Below are 24,237 nucleotides of genomic sequence, written 5' to 3'. Positions count from 1 at the left end.
GATAATAATTTAACATGGATAAATACTGGATAAATCTCAACAAGGAAATCAATAGCAAACAACAATTGTAAATTGATCTTAACATTAAGATCATTTTAAATGTTATTACAGTTCTTACTCTGCTGAACGTGAACCGGTATCATCGAGATGTTAGGTGTAGTTACAAACTGAACGATGGCCACGTAATCCGTGTCCTGTGCCTTGACGTTGTAGACGAGAAAAGTCTTCTGGCCGATGGCAAAAGAGGTCATGTCCCCAGCTACAGATAGGAATTCTCCAACAATCTCGAATCCGCTGATTGAAAAGGCTAAAAAAAAAATATAATATCAAACTTGAGAGCACGACCTGGGGACCAGTACAGGCCAGTTTGGAGTTAGCTCATTTGCACAATAACATTCTTGTTTCTCCCATTGGATAGGCACTTTGTTCATTTTTAAAGCAACATTATGCATTCTTCAAGCATGCCTGAAGTAACAATTCATGGAATTCATGTTCAGACAAAGAATGAACTTGCATAGACAACAAGACCAGAATGTTCTGTGAATCACTACCAGGGAAAGTATACATTTCATTAGTTTGTATCACATGCACTAAAAAGCTTTTTCTATTGATAGATTCCGAAATACCGGGCTTGTTATCAGGTGGATGTACTGGCAAGAGCCTTTGCTGAGGATTACATGAATACAATGTTGTCATATCACAGCTGCTCATCTCAGTGAATGTAAAATGTAACGTGACTGTTTGAACAAATGACCTTTTTTCTGCTGACTGCACAAAATGGAACCCCAATCTGGCTTATCAGGTGGTACAGACTCAATAAACATGCCTGTTCTTATTCCTGAAATTGAGTTAAAGGTTTATAGGCTTAGGCTTAAACTTAGGAGTGTAGAGTTTATGTTTTAGGGTTGGGCTTTGGCTTAATTAAAGTGATGAAACTGGCTTTCCAGGTAGGGTAAAGTTTCAAACACTTGCACAACATACAGTATTTGCACTATTTCTGGACAGGATTGCTTTTAGATATATATATACGTTATGTTTTGCTATAAGGTTAAATTTTATTTCATTAATGAAAAAACAAGCTACCATTTAAATGTAGGTCTACCTGAAACTATCTTAGAGACTAAAATTAATATTGGGATTGCTCAGAAAAATGGTGCCATCAGAACTTGATTACCAAAGGCACAACTGCACCTGTACAATCCTTTTGTGCATCTCTCACAAGATTTTTTTGTGTGTGTGCAAACGAACAGTAACTTTTCAACGTGTTCAGAAACATTATCAAATATAAGTTCCTTTGTAAGAATGAAAAAAAAAATTATTTAAAGTGAAATTGAGGCACACATGGAAATGTAGTTGATGCACAAATGGATTCATAACCGATTGCATCTTCAAAGCAAAGATGGAAATACCTTACCCTCACGATTACCAACTCCTGACCCGGGCACGAAGCCATGGCGAAGATCTTGGATGTGGTAGGTACTGGAACGCCTGTGTCTCATGCGGGCATGTTCTTCTCTGATCTTGTCAACTGACCTTTTGAATATGAACAAAAAAAAAAAATGAAATTCTGTATTCAGAATTTTTGCAAATTCAGAAGAGAATTCAAACAAATCGCATTCTTGGTAGGTCCCCTGAAATTATACTTTATTCGTCTATTGAGATCATTCTTGAAACATAGGGTGATGGCAATTCAACTAAATAATAATCAAAAAGTACAACCAAGAAATGGTCAAAATATAGACAAAATTGAGCTCCAATACCTTGACACGAACAAGGATCTGTTGCTATTCATCACAAAAAGTATTACACTAATTTTACATACTCTCCTTAAGAGTTTTCTAGCTGGAATCTCAAACTACTAAATCTTGCTACCTATTGCTAACTTTAATGACCCTCCAGTTGATCAATGAACGTAACTTAACCTGGAAGAAGTCAACATACTTTAATAGCACTCTTAGATACAGCCAAGCCTTTTGACTGTGTATGGCATACTGGCGTATAAATTCCAAAAGCTCTCTACAGGCCAGTTCCCTCTGAGGGTCAATGCACTCTTGCAGAAACGTACTATGGAGCAGCTATAGTCGAATTCCATGGGAAGGGGATATCAGCTCCACATTCCCTCTTCAGAATAGATTCAGACAAGGAAGAATCCTCTCCCCTCTTCTCTACGACATCTTCATCGATGAGCTGATAAAGGTGCTAAGAGATGAAGATCTGGGTTGGAACTGCCATAACCTGTAGGCAGGAGTAATTGTCTTAGCAGACGACGTTGGCCCGATTGCCTCATTAGCTGAGGAGCTGCAGTCGATGCCCAACATCACCTACATGACCCATGCTACTACCTGGAAATACAAGATCAATCAATCGGGAGTACCATTCTTGTCTGCGGCCAAAAGGTAGCACTACACACACCTAGTATATGAATGAAGAACAAATTCATCCTCGCCTAGGTGTCATCAAGTCAACACTGCCTCGGGATCCAGGTCCCAACATCATCGCAAAGGGGTATAAACACCAGGAGAGGATCCAGGAATTTTGTAAGGGGGTGTGTTTCAAAATTAAAGGGGGTCCAGGAGCAACCCTCAATTTTTTTTCTCTTTATTTCTTTTGTTTTAACAAAAAAGCAAAGGAGGGTATGCACCTTATTCATCACACTTATACACTTACACCCTTTCCGGCAATCAATTAGAGTCAGTTTCCAGTCATAAATACCTAGGAGTTAAATTTGTTGTATTAATTTGAAATGGAATAAGACATAATATTGATACAACCACAGCTAAAGCAAGCAGTATAATAAATGATTGGCGTCCTCCATCGTTTACGTTATTTACATTTGATAATGCACCAAGAAATGTTAAACTCCAAGCATATAATACAAAAGAGTTTAGTATGTCCCCACTTCGAGTATTGCTGTACAATATGGGAACCCTTCACTCAATGTAACATCAAGAAGATTCAAGCACTACAAATGGCAGTCTTCTGCCTCTGGAATGATAAAGGATCTTAAACTCCACCCACTTCACGAACGACGTAAGCTCCATATAGGTTAGCAGCATTCCACGTAAATGAAGCGACATTGATTTAAAGCTAGAGGACTATATCAGCCCAACTCAAGCACACAGACGTAACATGGCAACCAAAAGCTATCATCCTGATAACTATAAGTTAACATGGCTTTCAACTGCTCTCCCCATCAACTCCTTCTTTCATATCTACAGCAAAGGACTGAAAATGCCCTGCCGAGCAATATCAACACTTTGTGTGCCACGTTTATTTCCCTTCCATTGGTTCGCTCATGTGTGAAATTTGTGCTATTTCTAGCATTTTGTCATTAATTGGCATAGAAAGAGTTAAACAGATTCATAAATTTGATAGTAATGATACATTTACTAAAGAAGCGCTCCAGAGTCACCTCCATCATGATTAGCTACGCATCGTGATTAGCTGCGCTGAGTATTAAACACTCTGGTCTCTATTTGCACAGAGTTTTCCAGCATATTCATGCATTCAGGGGGGTGTTTCATCAACGTTTGTCGGCACTGACAACTTGAATCACCATAGTAACAGTCGGTGACCAGAGCATCTCAGCCAATCAAAACTAAGGATTTTACTAAAATTGGTCAGCGCCGACAGTTGTCGGTGCTGACAAGCGTTGATGAAACACCTCCCAGATTCATACTAACATTAGATCCAGATCATCCAGATCCATAGATGTCAAGTTCAAACATTTTTGATGAGTGAGATTTTCATGATTCGGCATCTCGGCGCGCGCTTATGAGCATGAGCGAGGGAGCGAAGCGACTGAGAGAGGGAAGGGTGTGGGAGGGGGTGTCCGCCCTCCCACGGTAGGGAGCTTTTTCAAGTTTTGCAAGCTGGTGCATACTTAAATGACTATTTTTTACTTATTTTGAAAGACAAAAGGGTCTGATCCAAAAATCAAGGGAGCGCGACGGGACGGAATTTGAATGGGTTTTTTTATTTAAAACAAAAAAAGTTTAAGTGTTAGCAGCCATTTATTACTACAAATGTGTTAAGCTTACATCAAGACATCACACTGCACTATGGACAAGATCGGCATCTGTTTTGTTTCCATGGCAACAACAAATTTTATTAGCGCGACGGGACGGACTGAAAAAATCACTGGTTTTTGTGAAGAAAATTCAAAGGAGAATTAATTCAAAGCTAATGAGCAATACAAACCATGTCATGTGGTGTTTGTTTGTCAATGTTCCAAACATTACTTCCACAAATAGAGAAACATCTAGATCTAATAGATTTTATTTTTTAGGTAATTTTCTCAAAAGCTGTTGAAGTCCGTCCCGTCGCGCGACGGGACGGACAAAAATGAACTATGTACAAAACGAATGGGATATTCTAGAGAATCGGCTAATTTTCATCAAAATGTATTTAAACTTCGGAAAACACAGTTTTATAACATCTAAGTGTAGATTAAGCACACCAAGATTCAAACTACTAATGAATGCTGAAAAATTTGATCAACAATTATCATCATAAATTCTCATTTTACAAGAATTCTTACACTTTTGGTACGGTAATCCTTGATTTTCTTTCTTGAGGAAAATTACTTTTCATGAATGATAATGTTGCAATGGCATTTCATTTGCCCAAAGATTGAATCTTTCCACCAAGATTTGATCAACAATGCAAAGGCTGTCTTTAATGACAATCTTGGCAACTGTGGATACTCTTCATTTTCTCTTCCATTTTTTTTTTTCCAATTTCCAGCGAGAAAAACAAAAATGTGCCTCTGAGTCTGATCCAAAAAATCAAGGGACAGCGATGAGACGGAATTTAGGAGAATTTTTTTGCTCACAAAAAGAAATGTTAGCATTATAGCAGCCATATGTATCAAGCTTACATGAAAGCATCCAAGTGCACTATAAACAAGGCAGACATTTGTTTTGTTTCCATGGAACCAAAAATTTTACTGGCGTGACGAGACGGAATTAAAAAAAAATCACTGTTTTTTTAAACAAAATTCAAAGGAGAATTGTATCAACGTTGATGAGCCAGACTTGCCATGCTACAAATTGTATGTGGCAGTGTTTGCTACTATTCCCTACATTACTTCAACAAAAGAGCTAACATACAGATCTAATATATTATAGTTTTTAAGTAATTTCCTCGAAAGGTGTTGAATTCCATCCCATAGCGCAACGGGACGAAACGATATGTACTATGTACAAAACGAATGGGAAATTTTCAACACTGACTAATTTTCATCAAAATGTGTTCAAACCTGTGGTTAACACAGTTTTATAACATTTTAGTGTAGAGTACCAAGATTTAAACTACTGAGAAATGATGGAAAATTTCAGTAACAGTTATCACTATTATAGTTAAAGATTTTCATCACACAAAAATCCTTACACTTATGGTATAGTAATCCTTGATTATATTTTTCCCAGAAACATACATATATATTTTTTTATTATGAGTGAAAATGAGACTCATACGTTGCACGTCATTTGCACAAGCTTTGATTCTACCTCCATGATTTGACTGACTATACAAGTCTATACAAGTTTTCAGCAGCAACAATGCCACTCGGAGTAGTGGCAAATTATTTTGGGGAAGTAATTTTGTGATAATCTTAGTATCCAGATGCTGTTTTTTTTTTTTTTTTTCAATTTCCATCCACAAGGGGTTGAGCATCATATATTAGGATCACAATTTTCGACAACCATGCTGTACTGTAGTTTTTCAGTTTTAAAACTTCACCTCTTTTTTGAGTTGCAGTAATATTGTGGACATTTCTTTTTTACATAAATTGTATTTTCAAACTTGTATGTCAGAAGTGTCTAAGAATTGAAACAGGTCTATGTATTTTTTAGATGAAGAATTTTGAATTGTCAATGCCCCATGTGCATTCTAACATGGGGATGCTCAAAATCAATGTTTCAGTATTGAAATGCAAACAATTGTCTAAGAATGCTTTTTCCCATTTTCTCATAAACTTTTTGTGGCAATTTTTCTTCCCCATTTCTCAGACATGGTAAGAATGTGCATGTTGATAAATATTAATCTCAATTTAAAAAAAAATACAGTTAGAACACATGAACAAGAGACTCAGGTTTATCTAATGCAGTATTGACTACCAGAGTAGACTGTGCATTTGTAATTTACAATCATTTTTTTTTCTATGTCTAAATGGGAATTGCCTTACTAAAAATAAGTTGGTAAATTACATCATGGACAAATATGAAACAAAAAGTAAGCATAGATCTTAGTACATTACTCCAAACAGTAAAAGGCTATTCATGTACATGTAAAATGAATGCAACTACAAATCAGCAGAACATCAAACTTTAAGGGAGAGTACAGTATTGGTTGAGATGAAGATTGAGCTTTTACACTGATACCTTCCTTTGACCACATACAATGGTTACTCTTTTCACAAGTTTGCCAGTTACATTGTAGTCTTTTTATTCTGTTCCAAGTTAGGGACACTCTTTTTCTATCCCATTATGGTATAAAAATTCCGTCCCGTCGCACCTACCATTGTTTACATGTGCAGTCCGTCCCGTCGCGCCTACCATTATGTAAAGTCCGTCCCGTCACGCGACGGGACAGACATTATGTTGGACAATTATAATTTTCTTATGAATAGAGAATTATTTAATTTAGTGTCATGGATATAGAGCCCCACTAATTCATTGAATCACTATGGAATATGAGTGACCAAACTCAAGTCTATCATACAGAAAAAATAATAATTTTGTGTCAAAGTACTGAAAAACATGTTTTTTCAAGAAAAAATAAAGATTTTGACCCAAAATTTAACTATAATGAGAAAAATGAATAACAGATATGAATTGCTCCTAGGAAGGGTACTCTATTATAAGAATTGATGTTTCCCCTACTTTTGTAGTTTTTGTGCAAATTACTTGAAAAAGTAAAGTCCGTCCCGTCGCGCAAAGAGGGCGCTTTTCATGTTTTACGGCTAATTTACGGAAAAGTCTGACGTCAAATATATTAGACACGAACTTTTCTGAAAACTGCAGATTCTCAGCTTTTATATGATATATAACATGAAATACAAGTGTCAATATGAAAATTTAGTCCAAGTGAACACTATTTTTGGATCAGACCCAAAAGGGAAATATGCCTTCAATTGCAACTCTCACTGTAGCCCGACCAGACGCTGTTAATACGCTACGCGAATACAGCGTCTGACCAACGAGCGGGCACCTTCAAAGTGGGGAACCACATCACAACTACAAAACTTATGAAAATTTATACGTTCTTTATAAACAGTGTACACGTTACCAAACGTTACTCACCTTAAGTGCATGCTTGTATTACAGAAGGTTCGTAAGTCCATTGAGAGCCCTCGTGATAAGTCCGTGGAACCAAAAAATGATACTTTCTGGCGGATTCCCTAACACCGTCAGGGTTCATCGTTGCAGAATTCAAAATGGCGCCTTGATCTCTGCGGAAATCTTTTGCGTGCGTGCGATGCGCTGCTTGAGTGTTGGTGTAGCAGCACGGTCGACAGCGCGACCTTTTGAAAGGGCATTCAGATCATGTGACCTCCCGGATATTGGAAATGGCCTGGCGTGAAAGACGATGTACCGTTCGTGAACCGTTCACACATGCTGCATATAACCATCATTTTAGGTAAGTTATCAAATCTAAATTTCAATATTCATAGCATAGATATGAAGTCTCATTATCATTTTGTTCGTCAGATGAGTTTGAAGTGACAAAAAAATGATCTAAAGTATCAAAATTCAATCCGATCGCATGCTATCGTTGGACCCTCTTCGTGTTTGGAGCTTCGTTGGTACAGCCCTGTCGCGCTACGTATGTACAGCGGCGACTGGGCTGTGTATAGTTACTCTCACTGTAATCCTTTAAGCTGTGCTCCCGATGCGTGAGAAAAATGGGTGCCATGCGTGAGATCGTGAGACAGACCCTAAATGCTTGAGTCTCACTCACAATGTGTGAGACTTGGTAGCTCTGCAGATCCAGCACTAGGTATAATGTTACATTTTATTTGGTTTCATATTTTTATCCCTTGATCCAAATCTGGATCAAACCTGCGTTCAGATTCATTCACAGAAACTATAGGTAATTTATCCAATTTTATAATCATCGTATCATTTAATTCTTTGTTAATGTTAAGCGACTTAGGCCTACTTTTTTGAAGTATAATTAGGGCCCTAACGTTAGATCTATAATGAGTATTCAATCTTCTGTCGATATAGAATCTCGCAATGATGGAACAGTTTCCAGCTGGTTTCTTGACTTAGACCATAATATTTCTTATTGCCTGTTTACGTTTTATATTAATTTTTTAGTCAGTTGTTCATGGCTTGTTTATAAAATAATGTTGATGTTGTTTTTAGCCGTTTCGTCTGTAATTAATGTCTTCAGTAAAGTAAGGCCCATAATAAGGAAGAGTCATCAACATTACCGTCTGTGTTGCGCGTACATTTCGTCTGCCCGTAGTTCGATGCGGCGGACATGGTCCTGCAACTCCCGCTCCACAGCCGCGGCGAGTCTTTCGGAGATACCGGCTGTCGAGCGAAAGAAAACTATGGCAAAGAAAGCCAAAATAAACAGTCTTCTCCAACATATTGCCCGAAAAGAATCTGAAACAAACATAATCCGTGGGAGAACTGGTAGAAGGACATAAAAATCATAAATAAAGAAATAAAATTCATAGAAGGGGGTGAAAAGAAAATGAGAACTAAGTGACAAGCTCTACCCACCGTCGTTCTTCCCTTAGAATGGTTTCATTTAATATTTTCAAAAGGCCGCGCCAGCAGCGCGCGCCACGTCCACCGCACGCACCGGCGGAGGCATGGCGGCGGCATGGGGTGCGCCCGGGCACGTGGCGGTCCGGCGCGCCCCTGCGAGCCTGATTGTATTGCATGCAGCTACGCAGCAGGTGAAGCAAACATTCCAACGTGCACCGTGCACCACGCAGGTGCGTACATAGGCTTTCATCAAGGCGTAATTTTACGTTTTCTAACTGTAAGACCATCCACCCCGCACACACTATGACGCACTCAAAGGATAAGATGAAGGAAGAGAAGAAAGGCACAAGTATAGGCCTAAATGAAGTTATGTTAAAGGGACTGTACAGTACTGGTTGAGGTGGGTATTCATGTTTTGAACATTCCTAAGTGAGATAATGAAAAGCCTCTTTTGAAATATGAAAGAGCATGTAATTCTAAGAAGGATTCAACGTTTATTTGATGAAAATTGGTTTTCAAATGGCTGAGATATCCAAAAAAGTCCTAATAATAAAAGGCGACATGCCCCAACTTTATTACTATCTCTTTGTTTCACCATGATTTTGGATATCTAAGCCATTTCAAAGCCGATTTTCATCGAATAAACTTTTGACACCCTTTAGAACCGCATGCTCTTTGTGTAGAGTGGTTTCTGAATATCTCACAAAACGTTGAAAGCTAAATCTTCACCTCGACCAGAACTGTACACACCCTTTAATATGTATAAAGGGACAGCTATAATAAATAGTAGCCCACGTAATAAATATGTTCCAAATGGAGTAAATGATACAATCCATCTGCAGTGGCGGATCCAGAGGGGGGCGCAACCGGCGCACGCCCCCCCCCTTTAATTTTCGTTAAAAACAAAGAAAATAAAAAGAAAATACTGCAATGAAACCCGGAAGTGGCACCAGAAATATTAGTCACGCCCCCCCCCCCCCCCATTCCTGGATCGATCCGCCCCTGCATCTGTGCAGCTATCAAACGCATTGGTTAGGCCTAGATTGGGGGCCTAACACGATTTTTTTTAGGAGTCGGCTCAACAATGTCAAAATACTTTTGCCCCCGCCCCCTAAAAAAAAAGTCAGAACAGCAAACAAAACAACGAAATACTAAAACATGAATTTTAGGTATTTTTTGCGCATTCACTTCCCCTGTTCTTTTCAGTTTCTGATACTCAATACCTATTCATAAGCAATGAGTTGTTCCAGATAGCTCTGCAGGTGACGAATTTAAATCGCCTAATGTACCTAAGCATGCATTTTTCTAATTGCCGGTCAGATAGAAAATAGAATAGGGTCTACCATAAGACGACAGACCCTATACTTAGCCTTTATTAAAGACGAAAAAAAATCCATCCTCAGAGACTTCAACCACAGGACAGCTGCGATTTCGAGCTCTCCCTTTTCAAAGGCAATGCTTTCAGCAGATTATTATTACGTGTTAAATGCACTGGAGCTATTTCTTGTCAAGGAATGTCTCCATCAGTGCAAAAATAGCAAAAGGCATAAGCCAGTTCGGGGTTAGCTCATGGGCACATGGGCGCATATGACCTTTATTCTTTCTCAGTTGATTAGGCACTCCATTAGTTTTCAAGCGACAGAAGGCGTAAGTTTGACCGACGTAACAATTTATGAAATTCGTCAGTCATGTTCAAACAAAGGATGAAGTTGCGAAGAACAGGTGACCAGAATGATCCCTCAATAATTGACACTATGGAAAGCATCCATTCCATTATTTTACATTTAATGTATTAACAATTCTTTTTTCTTTTGACATTGTGAAATACCGTTTTTTGTTGTCAGGTACGTGGATGTGCTGGCAAGCACCACTTATAAGGATCACTTGAATAATCACCATCACAGATGCTTATCTCAGTGAATTTAATGGATCGTATAGTTTTGGTTGAGACCTAATTTCAGGTTTCTAACATTTTTTTTTTTTTTTTTTGGTGAAATAATGAGAAACCTCTTATGAAAATAAATATGAAAGAGCATGTAATTCTATGAGGAATTCAACGTTTATTTAATGAAAATTGGTTTTGACATGGCTGAGATATCCAAAAAAAGAGCGATTCTAATAAAGTGTGGAACCCACAACTTTATTACGATTGTTTTGTTTTACTTTGCTTTTGGATATTTCAGTCATTCCAAACCCGATTTTCATCAAATAAACTTTGAATTCCTCTTGAAATGGTATGCTCTGTACTATATCATAAGTGTTTTCTTGGTATTTACTCGCAAAAATTTAAAAGCCCGATTCTCATCTCCACCAATACTGTACTATCCCTTTAACAACGAACATGCTCTGTTGGTACAGTATGACCTGTTTCTGACGCTCAAAGTGGAACCCCCGAACTGGCTTATTGTCAACACATGAGGGCGCCCTACACGCTGCTAATCCTGGCTGTACTACACCCTATATAGTTAACTGCATAAGCCAAGTTTACTTTGCGAAAACTAGCAGGAAACAAAACAAAACAACAACAAAAAAAAAAACTTGTTGTTTTTAGTGTATACACTGATTTAACCGTCTGTATTATTAAGTATCCATGTGTAGGTCCCTTAGAAGGTACTTGTCAGACAGCTACCCACCTCGGAACAAGAAGATTTTATCAAGAATTTGCCTAAGCAATATAGTAATGGGAAATCAGTACTTCTACAATAATCATTGCTAATACTGTAAAACAAGGAATTTTCGCGTGCATTTTAATTTCGCGAATTTCGCGAGCGCCAAAATTCGCGAAATTAAAATGCACGCGAAAGTTTTTTCTACACTACATGCATTAAACGCCAGTGTCAATTCGCGAAAATTTCATGCCACGAAAAAGCCTGTCGGCTCCAATCCGCGAAAATTTCATGCCGCGAATATATCATGTTTTACAGTACATTAATTGCAGAATAATGAGTGCTGGCTTCCCCAAGTATAAACTAACCTGACATCCTGGTCATGGTTTCTGCCAATTTTGTGGACAAAGCACGCGAAAGATCTGAATACATTATAAAACAGCTTTATATGAGTCGACACTTCAGCAGGCATCCTTCGAGTGTTGTATGAATTTAATGTCGTCACAACCTTTTTCTACCCTAGGCATGCTATCGAATGTGCTAGCAAGCACCATTTACAAGGATTACATGGATTATATTATCACGAATGTTTATCTCATACATTGTATACAAAAACCATAAAAACCATGTAGGGCCTATTTTCATAAAAATGCACACCTCTCATTCCAGGTTTCTTCCTTTTTATGGGCCCTTTTCCAGACACAATCATACACGCACACCCACCCCAACACGCACGCTATTTGTTTGGGTTATATTAATACTGTAATCATTATGTAGGCTCTATATTGTATACAGTCTCCTGAATGTAAGATTTTTGCCTAATTATCGATTAACCCCTATATGTGACCCTGCATCACAAAACCAACAAAAAGTCGCCAGACATGGATTTTTAGTTAAGGGCAGATTCTGCTTTAAAGTGTTGTATAACTCAATTCAGATGGCCTCCCCTAACCTATCTAAATACTGGAAGGAAAGTACACACTCTGGAAAAGTGTGAACCGAGAAAAGAGGCTCTGAAGTAAAATGTATTCAACCGCTGAATCTTTACCAAGCAATGCCAGCTGTGCGATGAAAGGAACAAAACACAGGATGTTAACCACCGGAGCAACAACAATAAAGGGATTATCAGATTAAGCTGAACATCTGAGCGTGTTCTATCAACACATTCTGTCCATGATCACTGCCAACTTTCAAAGCAGTAGCGTCATCCTTTCAAAAGTTATTAGACTTGAAATTGAAGAGTATGCTCGCGATTTCAAGAAATGAAAAGGGGCCTCTAAAACATACCTGATCATTCTACAGAGGGGCCGCGGAACGGAGGGGGGGGGGGCTGTAGCCCCCCTCCCCCCCCCCCACACACACACACACACGCACACACTTTTGGATCGTGAAAAAAAAAAGAAAGAAAGGGGGAAAATCGGGGGAAAATAAAAAAAAAAAATCGCACAAAAAGTGTGCTTCAGATCGCTTTATCTTGATTTTAAAAACGCAATGAGCTCCGTCGAGCGGGAGGGGGCATCCCCCTCCCACACCCTCCCCCTCTACATCATTAGAGTTTGTGCATACACACAGATGATGCACACGCGGAATAAGAGCTAAATGCCGTGATTTTGCCATCAACACTTTCCTGAAAAAAAAAAATCCAAATTATTTCTATTATTTTTTTTGGGGGGGGGGCGGGGTGGGGGAGCTCGAAAAAATTGCAAGTATTGCACCAAAAGTTTGCACCAGATCGCTGACTTTCAGGTCTGAAAATGTAAAATCACCTTCGTGTGGGAGGAGAAATATCCCTTTTGTACACCCTCGTGTGCATGCCTTTTCTGTTTGATTGCTTCACAGACAACGTTCATGAAATCAATTGTAACAATTAATACAAGAAGTTTATTTAAATGCTACCACTTTATAGGCAAATTGTTCAATAATAATCCACATCAAAATATCCTGCTACCTTAAAGAAGTGGGGCCGTTTCAAGTCCATAAAAGACGCAAAAGATGCATCACATTGCACCATTTAGAAAATGCAAAAAGTTCTCACCGTGGGAGACCCTCCCCTCCCCCCCCCCTCCCCCTCCCCCCCCCCCCCCCCCCCATTCACTCCGCTCGCTCGGGCTCGGTCCCGTCGCTCCCTCCCGTGAAACGCCGCCCTCCCAATATCACAAGATCATTATCCAGACTACGCCCGTGCGTCTATAAGCCGGGGGTTCAAGTCGATAAAAGACTCAAAATGATGCATCAAATTGCACCATTTACAACATCAAAATGCAAAAAGTTCTCCCCGTTGGGGGGGGGGGGGGGAGGGTGTGGGAGGGGGATGTTCCGGCTCGGTCGCTTGGCTCCCTCGCATAGTAACCGCCACCCTCCCAAGATTATTATCCAGGCTACGCCGGTGCGTCTAAGCAGGGGGGGGGGGGGGGGGTGTGACCTTACACCTCCGGCTGCGCAGCCCCCCCCCCCCCACACACACACACTGAAAAACGTTCCGCGGCCCCTGTTGTAACTCTCCCCCCAAAAAGAGTTGTAGCAAATGCTGAAAACACACTTTCTCATTCATGTTATGATCCCAAATTAAAGCATAATGTAGAAGAAGGATAGCTCTTTCAGAAAATTTGAAAAACTCAAGATTGACTCGGTTTACCATTTCACCTTTTTTGAGCCCACACGTAAAATCAAGGTGTGCGACTTTTTGTTTGTTTTGTGTTGAACGGTCACATAACTTTAATATGACTTTTTTATATATATATACGTTGATATGTTTTGTACTTTGCTTTCATTGGTTGGCTCTCACGCTTTCATTTCCTCTCTTTTCTTCTTTCTTTTTTTTTTTGCCACATCTTTGTATTAAAGGTTTACGGTCGTTGCTTGTTCACCCCCCCCCCCTTCACTCACACTGTTGCTCTCTTACTCTTTGTCCATTCTTAATCCTTCTGTTGTTCCTTATCTTGTTTGATGTTGCCTCCCTATTCGCCTTTATCCTTCACAGACTGCCCCATATGATCCTTGGGCTCATCACTGCCACCTCTGCCTTTTGTATGTTCACCCCCTGCTTTTAATCCCTCTTCCTTTACCCCTTTGGGTCTCTGCGCCTTTGACTTTTAACCCATCACCTTTTCGATTTCAATGTTCTATGTCTCTGTCGGACTCTTCAGAATGTGGTAGTCCACTTTTGTGATTGCTTTCCCTACAAGTTTGTCGTTGTGCCTGTGACGAAAATTCTGCCAGGGTGGACTCGAGCTACAAGGCTCCCTTCAAGATGCTGTTTCACGTGTTGCAGATAAAATTCATTCTTCCCATCTGTTGGTGTCGTTGAAAATGTGTCGTTAAAATCCTGATAATTATGATGTCCATTCTGGCCAGGATCAATTTGAAATGCTCGTCATTCTTTTTTTTTTCTTCACCGTGTTGAACTTTTGAAATTGACATGCGAATTGCTTTTTCTTTTGCGTCAAATTTTCAAATTTACTAAGTCAAATACGGCCAAATTGTTAAGTAACTATTCTTAATAAGCCGGGGATCATTCGAATTGGTATACAACTTGAAGATACTGTACTTAAGCAGAATGTTGACTGCTACATTCAAAAGAAAAAAAAATGTAAACCTTTCCGGTTTGGGTGCTATTTCGGCTATCTGAATGTCTTCAGTATGCTCCTAAGGGAGATGGATCTGTACCTCCCTGGTATGCCTAACAATAGTTGGTTAACACTTATTATGCACTGACATTATAGCAAAAACACCTAACTCATTGCATAACCCATCGAATCATTTTTCTGCTTACTAGTATTTTAGAACACCCCACTTGTAGCCAACAATAAGTCCCAGCGTTTTAATATAGCGAATAGGTCTCTGCCGACAAACACGATATTCGAAAATAGTGCCTGCGTCTTGCATCGGTTTAAACCATCTCTTATAGGCATACCAAACATACTTTCCTATAAATTTGTATCAGCGTATAGGTTCAGTCCTATACAAAAAAAGAAAAAAAGAAAAATCACCTGCAAGAGAGCGCGTTATCATAACGACGGCCCAGCGTATTAAAGGCACACATTTCCCCATCCCCCAGTAGTGTAAATGAAAAAATAATACATTCAGAATAGCTGGACACACTTTACATTGTTTGATTATGCGACACACTTGTCATAATATTATGACACTTCTTTGTATAAGCGATTTCAAAATTCATCTAACATTAAACGAATGTTTTGTCTTTCCTCCTTTTTGCCGATGATTCAAACATCTTCTTTTCACATCGAAACTCAACAACCCTTTTAGATGTAGTGAACATAGAATTTAGAACATTGAACATAGAATAATTCAAATATGGGTTCAAGCAAACAAGTTTTCTCTCAATGCAAACAAAACCATTTTTAGCAATTCTGTCACTTATTATTTTGCCAGTCGATATAGAAATGAATAATGCCTGTTTGATTCATGTTAAATCGTCTAAATTTTTAGGTCTTGACTGTGATATCTATCATGGAAATATCACATAGATCACTTATCTAAAATGCTTTCAAGAAATACTAGAATTCGTTGAATAAGCTCAAACATTTTTTCCCAAGTATATTTTGAAAAAGGTATATTCCAAGCTTATTTTATGTATACCCTATATCTGAATTACGATAACGCGTGCCTGGGAGAATAATTGTGCATAATCACACATTGAGAATATTTTCAAAATATAAAAAAGGGCTATTCATTCAGTCAAGCTTATTTGTTTTTATTGTATCACGAATTATCAAATTCTTCTTTGAAATCAAACTTGCTGATTTATTTTTGTACAACTTAGGCACATTTAAGTTATCAGCTAACGACTTGCCTGACATTTACGCGTATATTTCAGAAAAAACAACAACCATGCGGTTCATGCTCACCCCACAAGACAAAGATATTCGTTTCACCGTCCACGTATATTCACACACTCTTTGCTTAAAAAACAATTGTTTTAACCGAACCCAAATTCTGGAACGATCTTCCTGCAGATTTAATCCACTGTTCTTTATTTTCAAATAAAAACTCAAATTAATTAATGAGTATAACTTGTCTGATTTTAACCTGTTATTTTACATTATCCTATTCAATGTGTGGCGGATAAATTTGAAGTGTATACACTTGCTTTACCTCTGGTTTAGCGTTCATGCTCCCTCATTATAATCATTACACTAGTACTCATACTTTGAACTCGTTATGAACTTGATTGTATATGCTCGTATTGGTATTTATATATTTTTATGCTGTTTTCACTCAGTTCTTATTCCTTTTCTTTTGTTTTTTCTTCTTCTTTTTCTTTTTCTTTTTCTTTCCTTTTTCTTTTTCTGCCCTTTGTACCTTGATATTTTAGCTCTCATGTTTTATCATTATTAATTTGTGTCGTATCTCCACTGCAGTTATTCACATCAGTATTTTCCCCTTGAACCCGCGGGTTACGAGCTTTGCTTTTGCGGTTCCTTCATATTTCACATTTAACTTGTTAAAGATAATTGTCTTACATACTATGCTGACACACTTTGTATTCATGACACACTTTATTTTATATTTTGTGTCTTGCTTGTTTGTTATTTTTTTAATGAGTTTGGCTTAGTAAATGCATAGATGTCAAGTGAAATACTGTATGAATATATAAACGTGTTGGAACTGTTCACTGTGTCTCGAGTGTAAGACCGGTACAGTTTCAGTAATAATAATTAAAAAAAATGACCATTTGACCATTCTGACATCATTCTGTCGTCATCAATCTGCAAAGTAATAGGCCTATGGATATAATATTATAGTCGGCAATTTTGGATTGTAATGTTCGAGAATACAAAAGAAAATAAAAAGATAGACCAGCCCATAGATTGAGATCAAGTTCTGTTTACAATTTCCCCATAGATTGGGATCCAGTTCTGTTTACAATTTTGTCCTTTTTTTTTCAGCAATTTCATTTCCGCGAGCTATGTGTAGGCTTGGTGTTTCATGAGTGCGTTTGCTGCCGTTTTTCTCAAGACATACTTTTATACCTAGCTCATACAGACACGTTGGTTTGAAGAGTATTGCTTAGATTTAAAAGATGGATTAAAATGGAATTATCATACCAGTGCATAGAGATTGTTGCTCTGTGTCATTTGTTTCACTTCAGATGCGAACAAGAGGTGAGATGCTGAAGAAGAAAAAAAAAATGTACATGACTGCGACCGTGCTCCGGGAGTTTTCAAAAAGGAGTAGACCTAAAAACTTCCTGCGTCTCTGATGTGGTTGAGTGAGTTCAACAGAATTACTGTATTGTCTACTAGTTAGCAGACAGTGTTTGGCTGTTGTTATGGAGACGGATCCCCTAATCTCGGATCAACGCCCTTTCGCCTTTGTCCCACCCGTGGCGAGTGTCGCGTGGTGCATTCAAGTTGCTAGGACACCTTAAGGACAAAACAAACTTCCCTTTTGCGTGGAAGAGGTTAATCCTTTGTGAACTTGAACTTGTAAGATTGGCTGGTACCTTTATTTTCATTCAGTCAACCAAGTTGCACAAAGCTCAGTGAGGGACCTTTGAAACAAAATTCTATATAAAGGTCAGCTCTTAGAAAAACGCGATCGAGGAACTTCTAAATATATTTACTCAGTACCCGGTTATACCAGTAGTTGTGAAAACCTCCTTGTCTCAAGTTGACGTCACGGAATCAACTTCATACATGGAAGACATTTTCTAACCGAAGCTTTCTAACTGCTAGCCAAGGACAACTTGCTTTGCTTAAAATCGGGCCATATATATATATATATATATATTTTTTTTTTTTTTTTGCAAGAACTTGCTTTATTGGGAAAAAAATAAACCAAGAGGAAGAGAAGAGAAGAGAGACCCCCCCACCAAAAAACCAACCGAAAAAAAAAAAGGAAAAAGAAACAGGAGGTGAAAAGCGTTCTGTTGCTATTGCAAATTCTTTCTGCTAGCCGTTTTGTGTAATTGTATTTTATCCCCCATTGGAATATCATACGCACGATATAGTTGTTTGTTACAAAATGCCTGGACAGCTAAGCACGTCGCCACAGGCGCGATTTATTGAGGAACTCATCGACATTGGTACGTGTGTGGACCAAGAAAAACGGCGTTTCATGAGCGAAAACAACGGAGTTCTGTATTTTCGTGTGGAGACCGTGAAATTCGAAGGTAAGGATCACGTTGAGAACCCTTTGTGGCGCTACTGTTCCATATTTCACGAATTTTGAGCATTGATTGCACGTTCGTTTGTAAAATCACGATTCAGTGGCTCTGTCGTAATTCTCAGTCCGACCGCCTTATTCTTGCGTCTGTATCTTGAACGAGGTGCAATCAAGTGGGAACTTGGCAACTTGGACTCTTGGAGCGTGGTGTTTTTCTGCTTTTCGGTCTGCACCTAGATCTATCTTCTTCTTCTTCTTCTTCTTCAAAAAAAAAAAAAATTCGCCATCACCAAATGGTAGTGGTGTTTAGATTGATAGGCAGAATGTGATAGATATCTGTCATTATTTTTCTAAATCAGAAACCTCATTGTGACACAGTCAGTGACTACCTCTGAGGCTCTGTGCTCTAGATCTAGATACAGTATGTGTATCTGCCTGTAAAGTTTATTTACACTTCAGTGATACATGTAATATGCAGGTGTGAAATGTGCAGCATGCATGAATCATGATGTATTGATAATTGTGAGTAACCTTTTTCTTCTGCCCGTCTGCTTCACCCAGAGCTCTACGATTGGTCCAACCCAGAGCAGAAATGGAAAAGTCATCAGGTTAGCGGACGCCAGCTGAGACGGTCTAACAGCATGCCGACAGGGAGTCTTGTCAGCCTCAATGAGGACAACATCGCCCTCTTTCGCTACGGCGAGCTGCTCTTTGCCGTGGGAGAGAAATGTCCACATTTAGGTGAGCGCAACCAGAAAGTGCATGAGAACAAACATTAAAGTGACTCGTAGTCACTGCTGCCTTGCAAAAAAGAGCATGTAAATTTGTGTAATTATATGTGAATTTAATATTGTAGGTATAGGTAATTGCCATTAAGTAGGTTTACTCTTGTGAATTATTAAAGGGATGGTATACAAGTGTAGTATTGGTTGAGGTGAGAATTCAGCTTTCAACTTTTTGCAAGATACTCATAAACCACATCCTGAAATGTTGAAAAGAAAACAATTCTAGGCAGAATTCAAAATTCTCAGTGGCTGAGGTATCCCAAAAGAAGGTAAAACAAAGCAGTCCTAATACAGATGAGTCCCACCTTTTATTAGGATTGCTTCATTTTGAATATCTCAGCCATTTCAAAACCGATTTTCTTAAAATGAACTTTGAATTCCTCTTGAAATTATATGTTCTTTCTTATATCATATTTCTCATTATCTAGAAGAAAAAAAAAATCATCACCAAAAAACGGTGGAAACCTCAAGCCCCATTTCAACCGAAACTGTACCACCCCTTTAGTCTTTAGGGGAAAGTGTCTGCATATAGGGGTGTCATTGCATCGCAAAGAAACATTTCCCCCATTTGTCTGAAGGAGCCTTTGGACAGGTGTTATGCTACTCTGATACATTTATCAGGCCATGACCATTCATATTTTTTTTTTTTTTTGCCTGCAACAGTCTCTGTTGATGCTTTTTCCTTCAGTCTTCTATCTTTTGCATCATGCCAGGCGACCCTTTGCATCTTGGCAATATTGAGGTACTGCCTGACGTTATGTGTGCCAATTTTTCTTGCCTAATAATCTCTATACAGTGCACTCCCGTTATAACGAAATGCTCGGGACTGGCACTTTTCTTTCGTTATAACGAAATTTTGTTACAACCGAACAATTACAATATAAAACAAAAACAAAGAAGCCACGCATATATCATATTCTGTTTGTTGAATCCTCGTCATACACTGGAAAGCTATGTGAAAAATAAAACAAATAGAATTCAATTTCAGATTATTGTAATACAATAACACAAGACCCCCTCGTAAACTGCGCGTGACACACCAAGTGAACACACAGTGATGTGACGTGTTCGCCCATGCAGAGATGCCAGATAAATGCTTGCTCCGCTACTATTTTCGAAAGCGATCCTCATTTCGTTATAACGGAGCACAATTCTTTTGTTTTTCTTTGTCACTGGTGCTCGGAAAAGACTTCATTATAATGAAATTTTGCTATAATTGTGTTTGTTATAAGCGAATTTTGTACCATAGACTTTAATGGCGATAATTTTGGGACCAGAAGTTTTACTTCATTATAACGAAATTTCGTTATAACCGTGTTCGTTGTAACGGGAGTGCACTGTATATCTCCGTCTTTCCATAAAATCTTTCCTTCTATTGATGGCTTTCTTTTCTTTCTTCCACTTTCTTTTATCATGCCAGGAGGCCCTTTGCATCTTGGTGATATTGAGGTATTGCCAGACATGTCCATCTGTGTCAAGTGTCCATGGCATAAGTGGTGCATTGACCTGACTTCCGGAGAGGTCAAACTGCCAGAAGGTCGCAAGGAGAAGAGCAGTATGACCTATCCAACTAAGATTGACGAGGAGGGTCATATATTTGTTGGTTTCAGGAATTTCAGTGGCAAGTACTTTTCTGGTGATGTAGACTTCTGAGCTGTGCTCAGACAGGTGTCTATTAAAGTTTTATGGGTTACAGAGTTGTAATCTCATCCATTCTTTATTCCATAGGTATAGTATAAATAGTATTTATTGATCACTTAGGACAGCTCACAGAAAATTTGTAGAGGTTATATTATGAGTTCTTCTAAAAGGTGTTGGCAAGATAAAGGAAATTTTTATAACAAAGACGGTAAGCAATCGGTTAGTTTTAACTTTATGACTAAGATTCCAATTTCAGGAGGCCATTTAGACCTTCGAATTTAAGTGATAATTCCCCTTTCCTTACCACTTCATTCTTTTATAACAGAGAGGGTGTGCTTACATTCCAGATGTTTGCCTTGCATTTTATCTTATGATTTCTGTTCAGGCTGAGGACCATTTCAGAAACAATATTTTTTTTTACTTTTTACTTTTTGTTAAAAAATGGAACAACTTTTTATCTGATTTCATGTAAGTCTTGATATATAGAGACATATATATTTAGATATTTATATAGTTTTTCCTGCTAGATGAAAGCCACCGTTATTGCCTAATACATGGAATATACTTTCCATTTTTAAATGTAGATGGTTGTAAAGCATTACCGGTAATTGTATTTCGCTTGTGAAATCTTACGTAATCACTTTAACAAAGAACCAGCTCAATATTGTGCTGAAAGTAGATTGTATTTAATACTTGCATACTTTCACAGCCGACTGGGTTTATGCTATCATTAACCAGATTAACCTTTATTCAAGGTTTAATCTTACAGTGCTCAAAGATCTTTGAGCACTGTAAGATTAAAATTTTTGCTAAAATGTAAATGTTTTTTCCGGTTCCAGCTCTGTCCAGGTTGACAACAGTGCAAAATAGAAATTGCCAATATTTTGTTCAACTGGACTACTTTGTCCACATTGATTTATAACAATAGTAGTAAGAAGTCACTGTAGTCTGTGAACTTACAAAGACATGAAATTAATCGTACTGGACCGAGCGTAAAAAGTAAAAAAAAAAAAAGTAAAAAGTAAAAGACCGGAAAAGTAGCTAAAATAGATGGCTGCTGACTGTGTAAGACAGATGGCTGCTTTGCTCAGGATCTTTATGGCTTTTCTGTCGGGGAAATGTTTGTATACAGCAAGTGACCGTTATAGGCAGGTAGCCACTAATGGCAGGTTCAACTGTATTACAATTTTTGTTTTCATCTTCTTTTTTTTTTTTTTTTAAAGTCAAAAGTGAAAACAATGTACCATGTACAGGTTGTATGTGTGAGAATTGCACATAATGCAAAGCTGGTAGGTGATGAGAGTACCAGTGTAGTGTATGTTTTGCACTTCCCAATCCTTAGGATTGTAAGATTAAGGGACACTAAATTGTGAAATAGTGTTATTTAAATTACAAATATTTAAAAATCACAACACTGTATTTTATTTTTTTATGATGTAGTGCTGTGGAATATTGCAAGATGAATTGAAAAGACTTTTTTTTGTGTGTGTAAATAAGATAAAACTATCGTATCAAGTGCCTTATTTTCTAACTGGTGGCTTGATACCTATTTTTGTACATATACTCTATCAAGATGATTGTGCAGTATACTGTACATGTACATGTATATTGATGTTTTATGTGTGCGTTGTTTTTGTTTTTATGTGATGTCGGTTTGAGTTTCAGTGTTGCTAGCCTCTGGATTTTACAAGAAAAGCTGTTTTTGCGCAACTTAAATGACAAGGTGTGAATATGACTCTATTCAGATCACATGAAATTTGGTATATTGTATTGGTGCAGTAGGTGCGACTACCACAGTGTATAGTGTGATGGTTCATTGTATATTTGCTCTTTCACTCTGCAGCTCAATAATTGGGCTGTTTTGGAAAACAATTATCATTCTTTGTCTTTTTAAGTAGCATTATTAAGCACAAACATATCTCAACTTCATGAGAAAGGAGTAAACTCCTTTTGCCATCAAACTCTGCAATTTTACAAATATGGTTAATTTCAGAATTTGGAACCACATCAATTGATAAAGACATTGATCAAATCATTTTTCAGTATTTACAGGGATTTCATTCTATGTGCTGTAAATATTACACATGACACTCATGCTACAAGAGGGAACATTGTGGCATGTTGCTAATTTTGTGCATGTCAGTTGACGTGTGAAATTGTCCATGGCAAAATATGATACAGTGTACAGCGATCTGTTGAGATGTATATGTATTGCCCATAAGTTTTGACTAGATACCTGTATGAATCCATTCATTTGTGCCTTCACCAAGTTAATACATTTCCCTAGATGAGAAGGAATCTTCTGGCAGACTGTTAGTTCAAGTGAGTCATGACACTTTTCAGTCACAATTTCAGAATGCTTCACTTGTACAGGGTCTGTAGCTTAATTTTAACCCATTGAAGACCAGTCCCGAGTATACTCAGGCAGGTGTCTATATCTGAGAAAAAAAAAATGAAAGGATTTTATGCAAGACTTGGTGATACTATAGCCAGAAAACCTTGCCATGTAGGAAAAAAGGCTTGAGAATTTGATTCATTTTAAACTGTAAAGGAAGGTAGTCCATTAAACTGATTTACTTTCTGTCTTGTATTAAAGCTAAGTGAGAATTTCAATGGCGATTAACATATTGTGGTACAGTGCTATTTTTTTAACTCGTCAAGAAAAAAAAACGAGTGTCCACAGTCCTTTCGCTTTGTCAAAATATTCCATCTTATAAGTGTGAGTCAAAGCTTTGGAAATCATAGTAAGCACAATGAAAGACTGGCATGAAGAATCAGAACAAATTGAGCTACACTGTACATATCTGTATATTTAAATGTATAGTTACTGTTTTAATGTACATGGAATCATAGTGTGTTGATCAAGTCATTGATTCAATGTTTGTCAATTGGCACACAATGTTAATGTGCTTTCTTCGCCGATTGGTGGAGGCATCTGACAGCTATCTGCAATTGTAAATGAATGGAGATTATATAATCCCCATAATCCCTATAAGGTCAGTCACCATGGCCTTTTTGTAGGAATGAGGTACAGTAAATATGGAAAATTTTGTGGTACATTAAACTTTGGTGTATTTTTGCGCTACTTTTTGCTGGCACAACTTCTAAAACCTAGGAAAATATCTTCACAATTTTTTTCTGCAGATTTTGAACAGGATGACAACTCTGCAGTGCAAATTCAAGAACCCGCTCAAACATGTTTTTATGCTGACGTTTTTGAGCAGCTCAGCACACACGCACAAAAAAAACAATCACCCTCAGTATATTAACATTTACAGTGCATTACCATGCCAGAGATTACTTGCTAATTTTACAGCTACTTGTATGTATTGACCGATTCGGGTTCGTTGA

The 24,237-nt window shown here is 38.0% G+C and overlaps 2 protein-coding genes across 2 annotated transcripts in view; one reads left to right on the top strand and one right to left on the bottom strand.

Annotated features, from left to right (window-relative positions):
- Positions 1 to 8,679, bottom strand: part of LOC140235831 (uncharacterized) — an 88,209-nt gene extending 79,530 nt beyond the window's left edge. The window contains exons 1-3 of the mRNA XM_072315832.1: positions 8,441 to 8,679; positions 1,415 to 1,533; positions 119 to 307 (exon numbers count right to left, since the gene is read on the bottom strand). Coding sequence (XP_072171933.1) covers positions 119 to 307; positions 1,415 to 1,533; positions 8,441 to 8,631 — 499 coding nt within the window. The 5' untranslated portion in view covers positions 8,632 to 8,679. The remainder of the gene's footprint in view (positions 1 to 118; positions 308 to 1,414; positions 1,534 to 8,440) is intronic.
- Positions 8,680 to 18,189: 9,510 nt separating this feature from the next.
- Positions 18,190 to 21,180, top strand: LOC140236203 (Rieske domain-containing protein-like). The gene is made up of 3 exons (XM_072316171.1): positions 18,190 to 18,467; positions 19,022 to 19,201; positions 20,666 to 21,180. The coding sequence occupies exons 1-3, from the start codon at positions 18,320 to 18,322 to the stop codon at positions 20,896 to 20,898; spliced, it is 561 nt and encodes a 186-aa protein (XP_072172272.1). The 5' UTR covers positions 18,190 to 18,319; the 3' UTR covers positions 20,899 to 21,180.
- Positions 21,181 to 24,237: the final 3,057 nt, after the last annotated feature.

The sequence above is a fragment of the Diadema setosum genome, chromosome 12 (genome assembly GCF_964275005.1).
Source record: "Diadema setosum chromosome 12, eeDiaSeto1, whole genome shotgun sequence".
NCBI classification, from domain to species: Eukaryota; Metazoa; Echinodermata; class Echinoidea; order Diadematoida; family Diadematidae; genus Diadema; species Diadema setosum.
The sequence above is the reverse complement of the archived record's forward strand: the minus strand, read 5'-3'. Positions and strand labels throughout refer to the sequence as shown.

Coding starts and splice junctions, on each gene's coding strand:
- LOC140236203 (XM_072316171.1), top strand. CDS start 18,320: ATGCCTGGACAGCTAAGCACGTCGCCACAGGCGCGATTTATTGAGGAA. Junction 18,468..19,021: donor GGAGACCGTGAAATTCGAAG/GTAAGGATCACG, acceptor TGCTTCACCCAG/AGCTCTACGATTGGTCCAAC. Junction 19,202..20,665: donor AGAGAAATGTCCACATTTAG/GTGAGCGCAACC, acceptor TTATCATGCCAG/GAGGCCCTTTGCATCTTGGT.